Raw genomic sequence first — 11,140 nt, 5'->3', positions numbered from 1 at the left:
CCCCTTGCCGGCATGAAGCCCTCAACACCATTTTTATCGGTGGGGATGGGATCTGCCATGAAAGCCGCTGCGTGGGACCTCACAGGAGCCACGCCACGACCTCAAAAAGGGGAAGGGGAAAAATAAATATACATATCGCCCCGTGCCAGCCAGCCGGGCCAGGGCTGGTTCTCACGGGGGAGGGAAAAGCCAAACTAGGGCCGTGCTGCTTTCGTGCCGAGAGCGATATTTCCCCCGTTTGCTATTTTTTTTGGTGCCTTTGTGATGAAAAACAAGCCCCCGGTGATGCAGAGCCTGGTGATTTACAGGGAGCTCTGCTCCAACTGAGGAGCACAAGCTGGCAGGCTGATTGGAAACAGATGCTGGTGGTGCTCACACCAAGGGCTGCAATATGCCTCCAGCCCAGGCCAAAAAGGGCCACCTTCACCCAGGGTTTGGGGCACTTGCACAGGGACACGGTGCCTCCATCTGCCTTTGCCCTCACTGAGGTGCAGCCACTGCCACCGACCCCATTTCGAGTGTCCCTGAGCCTGCCAGACCCCGAAACAGCAGGATGGGTCCAAGCTGGATGAAGCGATGCTCCGCAGAGCAGGGTTTGGCTTTTGCACGTCATTGAGGTCCAAAATCACCCAAGTTAATTTTTAATCCTCCGTGTTGATGCCTCTGCTCTTTCAGCCATCCCCCATCTTCCCAGAAAATAATTCTGGGGACTCAGGTGGGTGTATTTGGAAAAACATAGCCACTTGCAAAGGCTGTTCACAGGAAGCAAGTGCCCTGAGCTTTTCAGAGCATCCTACCGACCTCCCCACGGGACCCTGATCCTTGCAGCCCCATGCAGAGGGTCCCAGCCCCCAGGTTTTGTGCATGGTGTCCCCGGGGAAACCCCGGACAACATCCCCCGGTGACCCCATCCCACTTGCCTGGGAGATATTTGGGGTAGAGCCGGGGAAAGGTTGCTGGAGACGCGGGCATGGGTTTATTCTGCAGCACCGGGTTTATTCTGGCCGGGTATACGGGTAATTGCTAAAAGGCTTCAGCAAAACAACGCGGCTGTGGCGGGGCTGGCAGGAGCAGCCATCCCATCCCGCTCCCAAACAGGGACCCCCAGCGCTCGTGTGGTCCTTTTGAGCCAGGCAGGGAATGCTTGGGAAACAGGTTTGCACTTGGGGAAACTGAGGCACGGAGGGTGAAGGAGGCCAAACGACCTAACAGTTCCGCAAGTCACAGCTTCTGCCTCCTAAACCTACACTGTGGGACACCTGCCAACCCCTCCTGCTGTTTCCGACCGGCAGCAAACCCCTTTCCTGCTGCCAAATCCCCCTGCCTGATTTCTTGAGCTCATTTAGCAAAGGGTTCGCCCCCTTCCAGCAAAGCCCCCGGCGCGAGGGCAGCGATGCCGTCACTGGTGCAAAGCCACGGCTGGGATTTTTGCAGGAGCAACCGGGATGGGGAAGGGGAGAAACATAAAAACCCCAAAGAAAAACCTGGCTGTTCGTTGTAGGGATTTTTATTTTTAATTTTCCTTGGAGTGCCTAGTTCCTGAAAGGATGATTTCCCCCCTCCGAAAGAAACCCCTTCCTCTGCTGGGGTTGAGCTCAGCAGCACTTTTCCCTCCCCTCCATCCCTCCCAGCCCATGCAGCCGCCCGCACCCAGCTCCCTGCGAGCCCCAGGGCTGCTTGGGTTTGGGCTCGGGGCCCCGGGCTCACCAGTGGTCTGTGGCGGGCACGCTGGTGGTCTGCACCGAGCCAACGTGTTGCATGGCTCTGGCTTCGCCTCGTCGTTTCCAGCTGGTAAATGCCATTAATTGAAGCTGAAAATAGGTGGCACCGTTCCTGCGATGCCTTTTCCACAGTGCCGGAGCTGGAGCTGGAGGAGATGGGAGGGAGGGGGCTGGGGATTACCCCGGGCAGGAGGGGCGGTGGGAGATGGTGGGTTTGGGATGCTGGGGAGGGGATAAGGAGAAGGGGATGGGAAGGAGAGGGGGGTGTAGGAAGGCAGCTAAGAAACAGCACTCCGCACTCTGGGTCCATCAAGGGCAATTCAAGCTGGGGGGTATTAGGGCATCCCAATTTTACCCCTTGCGAAGACAGTGCTGTCTTAAGGAAGAAATAAGCTCAGGTTAGCGTGGCCAGGGCTGTGAGTGTCCTGCTCCCACCCCAAACCCCAAAAGGATGCTGCAGGCAAGAGGGGGATGCAGCATCTCGGGGAGCATCCCCCACCTGAGGGATGCAGCATTTTGGGGAGCATCCCTGGCCCTGGGCTCCCCACGAGGGAGCTGGGTGCTGGCAGGCACACGGGCCCCCCCCCGGCAGCCGGGTTTTGGCCCCGGTCGCTGCCTCCCCTCCGGAGCAGCCTGGCACAATAGCTCATTGTGGGGCCGGCTTTCAAGCAAGGCCAGGGAACGGCAGCGCTCGCCGGCACGGGGGAAAGGCCGCTGGAGGAGCCGGAAAGTTGCTGTTGGACGGTGTTCAGAGGCCTCGGCGCAGTGGGAGGGAGCCAGCCGTGGAAAGCAAACAACGCGTGGAGCGGAAAGTGCTGACTCTGAAAGGCGGCCCTGGCACCCCCGGCACCACCCGCGGCAGCACCACCCCGGGGCACGGTGAGCCCCGGGCGGGTAACCGGGGCCCAAGCGTCTAAATACCTCCCAGCAGCCCTAAATCTCCACTTATTCTGGTGTGAGGCCCCCGTTGTCCCCAGCAAGCACTTGGCCACGAACAGCGTGTGTGCAAGGGTGTGCACGTGTGTGCAAGGGTGTGCATGCATCTGCATGTGTGCGCATGCCCCACATCACCAAGGGAAGGAGCAAAGCTCATTGTCTTGCCGCTGCAAGTCTGCCTCCTCACACCTCTCCCTCTCCGTCCTTCTGCTGCCTTCCCCTATATTCACATTTCTCCTCTTCCACCGCCTCCTTCCACCTCTCTCGTTCTATCTCAGAGATTTCTAGAGAGCCCTTCCCTCAGTTTAGTCTTCAGTAATTTCGGTTCCTGTTTCAATCTCTCTTTATTTCCCTCAAGCGCCAGTTTAGATGTCTCATTTCAAGACACCAAACTGAAAAAGACCCGTTTGCTCTCTGGCCTCTATTTAGAGCAGCAGCTGTCGGCACGCGCGGCTGCTTTCGAGTGTGCAAAACCCCCTCCATCCCACAGACGCCAGCCCCCCGGCCCCGAGGATACGCTGCCCCCTGCTCCACTGCGCTGCTGGATGCATACATCCCTGGACACATATATGCTAGAGTCTGGAAAAAACCCTGCTTGCTGCTCTGGCTTTGTTTAAATCACGCGCCTGATCAGCCACACAACAGCACCTGGGGCCAATAAGCCGTGCAAAATCCTCCTAAAGGTGCAATTCCCTGCACAGGCAGGTTTTTCCTGCTGGGGAGCTCATCCCTCCCAGCAAACCCCTTCCTCTTAAGCTCAGTTTCAGTGCTCTCTTATTAACAGCTTGCTTGCAGGATGCATTGCTGCAACAGCCAGGGACTGCTTTTGGGGGTGCAGAGCTGCAGCCGTGATGCTTTTCCGGCGGGAAGAGCTCCGGCTCCCTCCCCAAACTCCGCTTCCCCATCCCAAATTTCTTAAGCGGGTTATTGCACCTGGTGCCGGCACCCAGAGCCTTGGCACGGGAAAAGGAGGTGGGGGGGACAGGGCAGGGGCATCAAGGGGGGAGCATTCGCTTTGCCCACCGCCCCCCGGTGCTTCCTTTGGGGGAGCGGGGAGGTGGGGGGCACGGCCGCCGGGGCCGTTAACTGCTGGCCATCATTTCCCTAGCGGGTACCCCAGGTGCGCGGGGGCTTCCCCCGGCAGGCCACCAGCCGGTATTTTTAGTGCAAGCATTAAAAGCAATCGTCTGCAATTGCTGGGGTGGGGACGAGGGATGCTGGGTGCCTGTGGCTCAGCTTCCCCTTCAGTTTTTAATCCCTCTCCTTCCCTCTCACTTGCAAAGACCAACAGCATCCTCAGGTTTTGCAAGGGCTCGCAGAGTGCTGCGTGCTCCCCTGCTTGCACAGCCCTTCTGCAAGGGGGGCAAAACCCCCTCGAAGAGCTGGGGCACGGTCACCCTTTTGCTTTTTAGCTGCTCCCCACCACCAAAAAGCCGCCGGCGTGGAGCGGCTGCAGAGAGACTTGAAAGCAGCGGATGGGAGAGGAGCCGCGCTCGCTGTTTATTTACCCAGGACGGCCGGGCTCTGCCGAGCACGAGGCCACGCCGCCTGGCCCGGCGGCTCCAGCTGCGATGAAAAGAGCTACGGCAAGATCAAGGTCCCACGGCGGCTCGGCTGGCGGCAGCGGCAAAGGCGAGCTCCGCTCCTGCTTGGAGCTACGTGTCTCCAAGCCAAGGATGGAGCAGGCTGGGTGCTCGCCTGCCCGGTGTCCCCAGGGCTGTCCCCGTTTTCGGGTCTCACCCAGCCTCTCTACCAGATCCTGGTGTTATTAAACTCGGGGGTTAGCTGAGCTTTCGAAACACAGGGGCGTCCCACAGGCATTCCGGGACCACGCTATGGCTGCAGTGAGGACCATCATGGTTCTCCACCTCTCATCCTTCAGTCCTTCCCCAGGACTTCTTGCTTCCTGCCTGGCCGCAAGCCGAGTTACTATAAATGGAGTTGTTATAAATATTCCTTATCCTGGATTCATCTGTTGCATCCTCTTTACGCCAATGACTCCTCCGCCCTTCTTGGTATTCAACAAATCTGAGTGGCGCGTTTCTGAACGCTTTGTCTAATCCACTTCATGCCGATTCAAGCAAACAAGCGTCAATGATAACTGTGAGACTGAAATTCCTCTGGGAATTTCCCACCACACAAACGCACCAGCCCTGTGAATAAGCGTCAGCTCCTGGACCGTGAACCCCTCCGAGATGCTGGCCTTATTAATCAGCACTTCCCGACCTACACGCTAAGGGGCTCCAGTCAAACCCCTGTCCAATTAGGCACAACACGGGTTTCTTCCTGGCTTGACGGGGACGAGGGGATACCCGAGCCTACGCTGGCTCACTGCGCAAAACATAAGGTATAAAAATATATGCATTTTTCAAAGATCTGAAGCACAATGGTCCGATCTGATGTATTAGGAGCCCAGCGGCAGATTTCTCCTCGTTGATGGACCGCGGCCCGAGGTCTCGAGTAGGAAAGCGGATGCCCAGCACCATCTTCACGCTGCAGCGGAGGCGAGCTGGTGGCCACGGGGCTTTGTGAGTTGGCTACACCTATTTCACAAGAGCCCGCTGAAGAAAATACTACTATAGAAGTCATTTGGGGTGGTAAACCACAGATATCCCAAGCTCCCAGTGAAGATTCAGGATGAAAGACTGTTTTGAAACCCTGGAATTGCCCCTGGGACAGCAATGCGGAGTGGTGACGGTCTCCGAGGAGCCGGAGAGGACAACCCATGCTCCCAAAGCGAGAGGGAGCCGGCGGGGTGCAGCATCTCCCTTCTCCAGCCCCCCGAGACCAGAGGCTGCGATGCCAGCCAGACCCTTATTTCCTGTAACCACACAGTTTTGTTTAATAATGAAAAAAGAATATAGAGGTTGCTGGGATTTCTAAGTTTTTGCATTGTTTTTCCACATTGCTCCCCGAATTTAAAGAGTAAAGGCTACGAATAAGCACACCAACACTGAGGGTTATGAATTATTCTTCTTTTAATTTCACATGGTTTAAAATACGATATGAAATAAGGCTACAGTATATAAAAAACTCTCCAGCAAAATGATGTGCCAGCATCAGCAATTAAAACAAAACCAATCTCCTCCTTTAAGAATTCAATGTAGGAGGGACTTTTTTTTGTATCCTTTAAAAAACAAAACAAAACAAAACACAACACACGGACACACACACACATCGCTACATCTCTAAGCTACCTCAGCTCAGTTTTTTTAAAAAGCACCTGCTTTTTCCTTTTTTTTTTTTAATCTCGCTTTTAAAATTTTTTTCCACTTTTAAAAAATATAAATTATATGAAAATACAAGTTGGAAAATAGTCAAACAGCACAATATAACAATCTCTTTTTTTTTTTCTTCTTCTATGTTTATCAGCTTAAAAAAAAAATCCCATGTGTAAAAACAAAACAAAACAAAAAAAAGACCTTTTTTTTTTTTTTTTTTTTTTTTTACTGAGGCAGTTAATTCCTGGAGATATTCCATTATAACATATATGTATACATAGATTTATCATTTATTTAAACCTCTTTGGAATGTAGACAACAGCTCACGGATGTTATATAGACCCTACCAGAGAGCAGAGCACGTCAAGGCATCCGAATTTTGCGACGTTAACGAGGAGCAAGCAACCAAGCCCTAAAGCCTCGCAGAAAACCCCTCCAGAAGAGCAAGAGTCAGAAGACGGAGACGTTTCCCGCAGCATCTGAATTTACCGGTGCTTACAGGGACCTTTTTTTTTTTTTTGGAGGAGGTGTTGGTTTGGAAAGACGTGAGAAGGTTAAATCTTACAGCATCTTCTATTTTTTGCCCTGTTTGGCTGTTTCTCCACCTGAACGATCACGTCTGGAGCGGGACGGTGGTCGTGCGGAAATAAAATGGATCTTACGCTTGCACACACACGAGTGTCCATGGGTTATGGCCATCCTACGCACAGAGGTGGAGAGAGACAGGCAGCAGAAAAAGTGCTTGCATTTTTCATCTTTTCTTTTTGTTTGTTTTTGTCCTTTTACTGAGGTCCCAAATATCGAGTGCCGAGGCCCTGGAAAGCTGTTTGCAAGAGCTAAGCTCCCAAGGTAGGGCTCAGGCTTTGCTGGGGCGGGGGCGAAGGGGACATGCCCCTGCATGGAGAACAGCAGATCACAAGCAGAACACAGAAAATATCCCAAAATTACCGAACGCACCTGAGACATTCCAAAACAAGACGGAACTACCCAATTTCCAAAAGCCACGTGTATCTACCGAGGGTGAAGCTCGCCCCCATGCAGAGAAACCAGCACAGGAGCAAGGCCCTTCCCTGGCAGATCTCCATCGTCCCTCTCAAACCCATCCTTCTGGTCCAGCACGTGTGCGTGGGTTAACCAAATTTTCGTGGCCTCGAAGAACAGGAGGTCAGAGGGTTTGGGTTCCAGCACATCCCTTGCCAAAAGTCAACATGCAATTAAAAAGCAGAAAGAAAAAGGGGGGGAAAAAAAAAAAAAAACAAAAACAAATCTGCAAATTTCCAGTGTATAAACAGCACACAGCCCTCTCCGGGATGGTCTCTAGACTGGGAATAAGAAGTAAAGGAAAACAGAAAATTATGAACCTGATGTCCCTAGGCCTGTACTGCCCTTCTGCTGCTGCACTCGCACACAGGCTGCGAGCTGGGATTGCAAACGGCCGTGAGAAACGATGGAGAAGCTCCAGCCAGGGGGCTACTTCCAAAACACAGAGCTGCTTTCCACGACTCGCCCTTTCTAACCTTTAGACCGTCTTCCCAAAATCATTGGGAACACACAGGTTCGGCTTGGAAACCTGGAAAAAACAAGCACAGCGCAGCGGATGAGGGATTTAGCCTGGCAGCAGGACAGGGTTGGTACCCGAACCTGCGGTTCCTTCCGTCGGAGAGAAATTTTGTCCCTGTTTTCTGCTTGAAAAAGGCACTTCAGCTGCAGCGGAGCGTCCAAGCAAAGCAGGAGACATGTCCTGGGGCACGGCATGGTGCCAAGGGCAGGAGATGGGGCGCCTGGCCTCCTGGCAGCACCCTTCCTAAGGGTGTAAGGGGGATTTTTCAAAGCACTGCTAGAAGTGGCCCATGAAGGGTAAGCTAAGGGCGCTCTGCAGCTGCATGTGAGACAGCAACCCCAAACACCTAAAAAAAACAACTCATACGGCATGTCCTGTTGGGATGCTCTTTGACTACTCCTCCCCTGCACATTTCTGTGCCGTCACATCTTGCTCGACTCCCTTTTCAGCCCGCACAGCAGCTGCGGCGAGCCTGGGCTCTGCGGTAGAGCTCTGCCCCGGTGCCTTGCCGGTGGGGGGACCTCGTCCACGATATCTACGCTTTCCTTTCCTCTCCCCAGCTCGGCCAAGCTGCCTTCTCCCATCTGCCCTGTCTGCCTGAGGAGATGAGCTGAAGTTTAACCTCCCAGCGGGCAGCGTCCCTTTCCTCCTTTGGTGCATGCTCCTTCCACCCTCCTTCCATCCCCTTTTCCTTCCTTTCCATCCATCCCACCCTTTTCTTTCCATGCACAGCCCCAGCCCCATGAGCTAACAGCATCACTAATAACCTCCCTTACCTAAACCACCATCTGCTTCCATCCCCCTTGGCTGGAGCTCCCTCTTGGCCTGCTCATTTCCCCTCCACCATCACCTTTTTTTAAGCACACAGCAGTTTTGGGGCTGACTCATCCCAAAATGACCAGCCGGGGATACAGAGGTGCTGGGTGCCCCCAGCTCCGGAGGAAGCGGAGGAGAGCCCAGCACCTCTGAGCATCACCTTGCCCTGGGGTCGAGCTCCCCATCCAACGCTGCCCCTGCGCAGGGGGCGTTCCATGCCCGAATATTTTTGGCTCTTCGCACCCAGAGTCCTGTCCTGCCGACCCGATATGTCAGCCTGTATCAGGCAGGCATCGCCCAGCGAGCATCTCTGGAAAGCTTCTCCCCACCTTGCCCCCCCACTACCGTCTCACAGTGCCTCTGTAATGAACGCAACTACCTAAAACACACCGACGGACAGACAAGCAACACAAAAAGAAGGTAGTTTTGGTTCAAACGTGTAATACTGTCTTTAAAAAGAAAACGCCCAGTGGCTCTCAGGGGCGAAAGACCCCATTTCAGCAGTCGGATCCTCATGGATCTGGCTTCGGGGTCATATCTGGATATGGAAACGCTCACCGCCTGACCCTCTAACTCACACCGAGCCCACCCCGAAGGCAGTCGTCAGCCTCGGTCTGCTCAGCGCATCCCGGAAAGTGCTCGGTGCAGCAGGATTTACCCCTCTGAACGTAAACCACGCTGCAAAAGGCTTGGAGGACAGACGGAGCAGCTCCCCCCCGGGACCGATCCCGCAACCGCCTCGGGCAAGCACATGAGACCTCTCGTCTACCCCGGCAACACCGGTCATATGCTTCATGTTAATCGCACCCTGACAGGGTTTGCAGGATCAGGCTTACCAAGAGCAGTAAAGAACCCATTCGCAAGGACAATTTCCTTTCTGCGTGTGCCCAGGCTGGTTAAGACATACAGCAATAAAGATAGAGCTGGTCAAAACAGGAAGGAAAAAACATTTCCCTTTGGTTTTTCAACTTTTTTCCTGGTTTCTTTCCCCCCAGTCGACTTCTGTATTTTCCATTTACCACATTCAAAACGTGGGAATTTGGTCCCTTTCCCCTCCAAAAAAAAAAAAACAAAACCCAAACTTTCTCAAAGCACCGAAGTGTTTCTTGAGAAAAAAAGTGATTTGGAAAACGCAAAAAGACATTTTCCCCGCAAATCTCGAAAGGTTTCGGGCACAAAACGCAGCCGTACAACAAGGCCCCTTTTTTAACAGCAACAAAAAAAAGCGAAAATTTCAACCAGCTTTATCAGCAAATGGCGGAGCAAAGCGTGTGGGACTGGAAGCGAGAGCGGCACACCCAGCCAGCATCACTAGGAGCCAGTTTGGAGTTAATTTTCCTTCACATACGATTCGGAGATGCCGAGTCGTAGCGTTACACTTCTCCAGTGGGGTCTACATAAACTAATTTGGGGGTTGGTTTTTTTTTTTCTTTCTTTTTCCTCACTGTAATAAAACTCTCTGCTGGCATAACAGAAACAAACACACACAATATTGCAATACTGAGACCATCTTAGAGCTTAAGACTATTTAAAAAAAAAAAAATACTGGCACAAAATTTAATAAAATAAAACTTTAACAAATTTAAAAAAAAAAAAAAATCTTGATCCCTCCTAGCAAAAATTCTCTCTTTTGTAGAAAAGACGACAACTGACAGAAAGGTGATGTAACAAGAACGACAAACAGTTCTTGGTTTTTTCCTGTATTGCCCCTCCCCGAAGCAGGAATATTCACCCTCTTGGTTTTCCCTCCCCGCCTCCCAAAAAAAGGTTAAAATCCTCAAATCCTCGGGAACACTGTCATTTCCTGAACTGTCAGTTTGTGTGCGAATAACACAAAAACCAAAGGGATCCATTTGATAATATTTTTTCTAAACACCAAGGGATGGGGAGAGGTTTGTTGGTTTTTTTTTTTAAGTAAGCTACATTTTTCTGGCTTTCTTAAAACTCAGAATTTCACCCAAAAAAAGCCTGTCTTGGAGCTTTCAGGGGGAAAAAAAAAAAGCCCATCCTTCTCCGAACCAAACTTTTTAGGTTTCGGCCAAAAGTTTGCCTCTTCCGCCACCCTCTCTCCCAACATCTGAAAGCATCAAATCTGAGTTGCTCTTTAAAAAAAAGAAAGGAACAATAAAAATAACAGCAAAAATAAAAAAGAACCAACAGAAAAAGTCCTATCGACTCTCCAAAATGCCACGGGGTGATCCTCCGCCCCGGCCAGCCGTCTTCACTCATCGGCATCCGGCTTGACGTCCAGCATGGCGTGGAGCTCCTCGGGCGTGTAGCCCAGCAGGCTCTGCAAGTCGCAGACGAAACGGTAGACGTAGCGTTTCCCGGCTGTCTTGTGGATGATGTTCTTGTCGTAGTAGTAGCGCAAGCCGCGGCTCAGCTTCTCGTAGTTCATCTTGGGCTTGTTTTTCCTCTTGCCCCATCGCCTGGCCACCTGGGAGAGGAGTGGGAAGAGTCAAAGCGGTGAATGCACGTCACAGGGAAGGGAAGGAAAAGTATTTCTGGCTTGGCTGGGCAGCCATCGGCAAGCAGCAGTGCCGGACACGAGGGAAGGGAGAGGACTTTCCTCATCTTTAAGATGGGCACGGATGGGTCACAAGCATTAAAGTTTGGGAAAACCAACCTCCACGCAATGGCAGAACATTGCAGAGGACTCTGAGGATATGTAAGTCAGGGAAGGGAATGAATGTCCCACCTGTTCCCCAAAACCAGTGGGAAGCCCCCCCTCTCACCTCTACACATCCTATTTGAAGAGCTTTGGCAATATGCCTCTCTCTACGGCGTTTCAGCTACTTCACACCAACTTTGGGCACCAATTACTGCTTCCTAGGTATTACTGCAGCCCAATTTTTAACAGGTTTTCAGCTGGGCTCTAATTCATT

General features: G+C 52.4%; 1 protein-coding gene across 1 annotated transcript in view; it reads right to left on the bottom strand.

Annotated features, from left to right (window-relative positions):
- Positions 1–9,839: 9,839 nt before the first annotated feature.
- The window catches only part of ETS1 (v-ets avian erythroblastosis virus E26 oncogene homolog 1), a 67,794-nt gene continuing 66,493 nt past the window's right edge, over positions 9,840–11,140 (bottom strand). Inside the window, 1 exon segment of the mRNA XM_009322609.1 lies at positions 9,840–10,692. Coding sequence (XP_009320884.1) covers positions 10,477–10,692 — 216 coding nt within the window. The 3' untranslated portion in view covers positions 9,840–10,476.

This window comes from Pygoscelis adeliae, unplaced genomic scaffold (assembly GCF_000699105.1).
Source record: "Pygoscelis adeliae isolate BGI_AS28 unplaced genomic scaffold, ASM69910v1 Scaffold224, whole genome shotgun sequence".
Taxonomy (NCBI): Eukaryota; Metazoa; Chordata; class Aves; order Sphenisciformes; family Spheniscidae; genus Pygoscelis; species Pygoscelis adeliae.
Note: the sequence above shows the minus strand (reverse complement) of the source record. Positions and strands in the feature narration are given on the sequence as shown.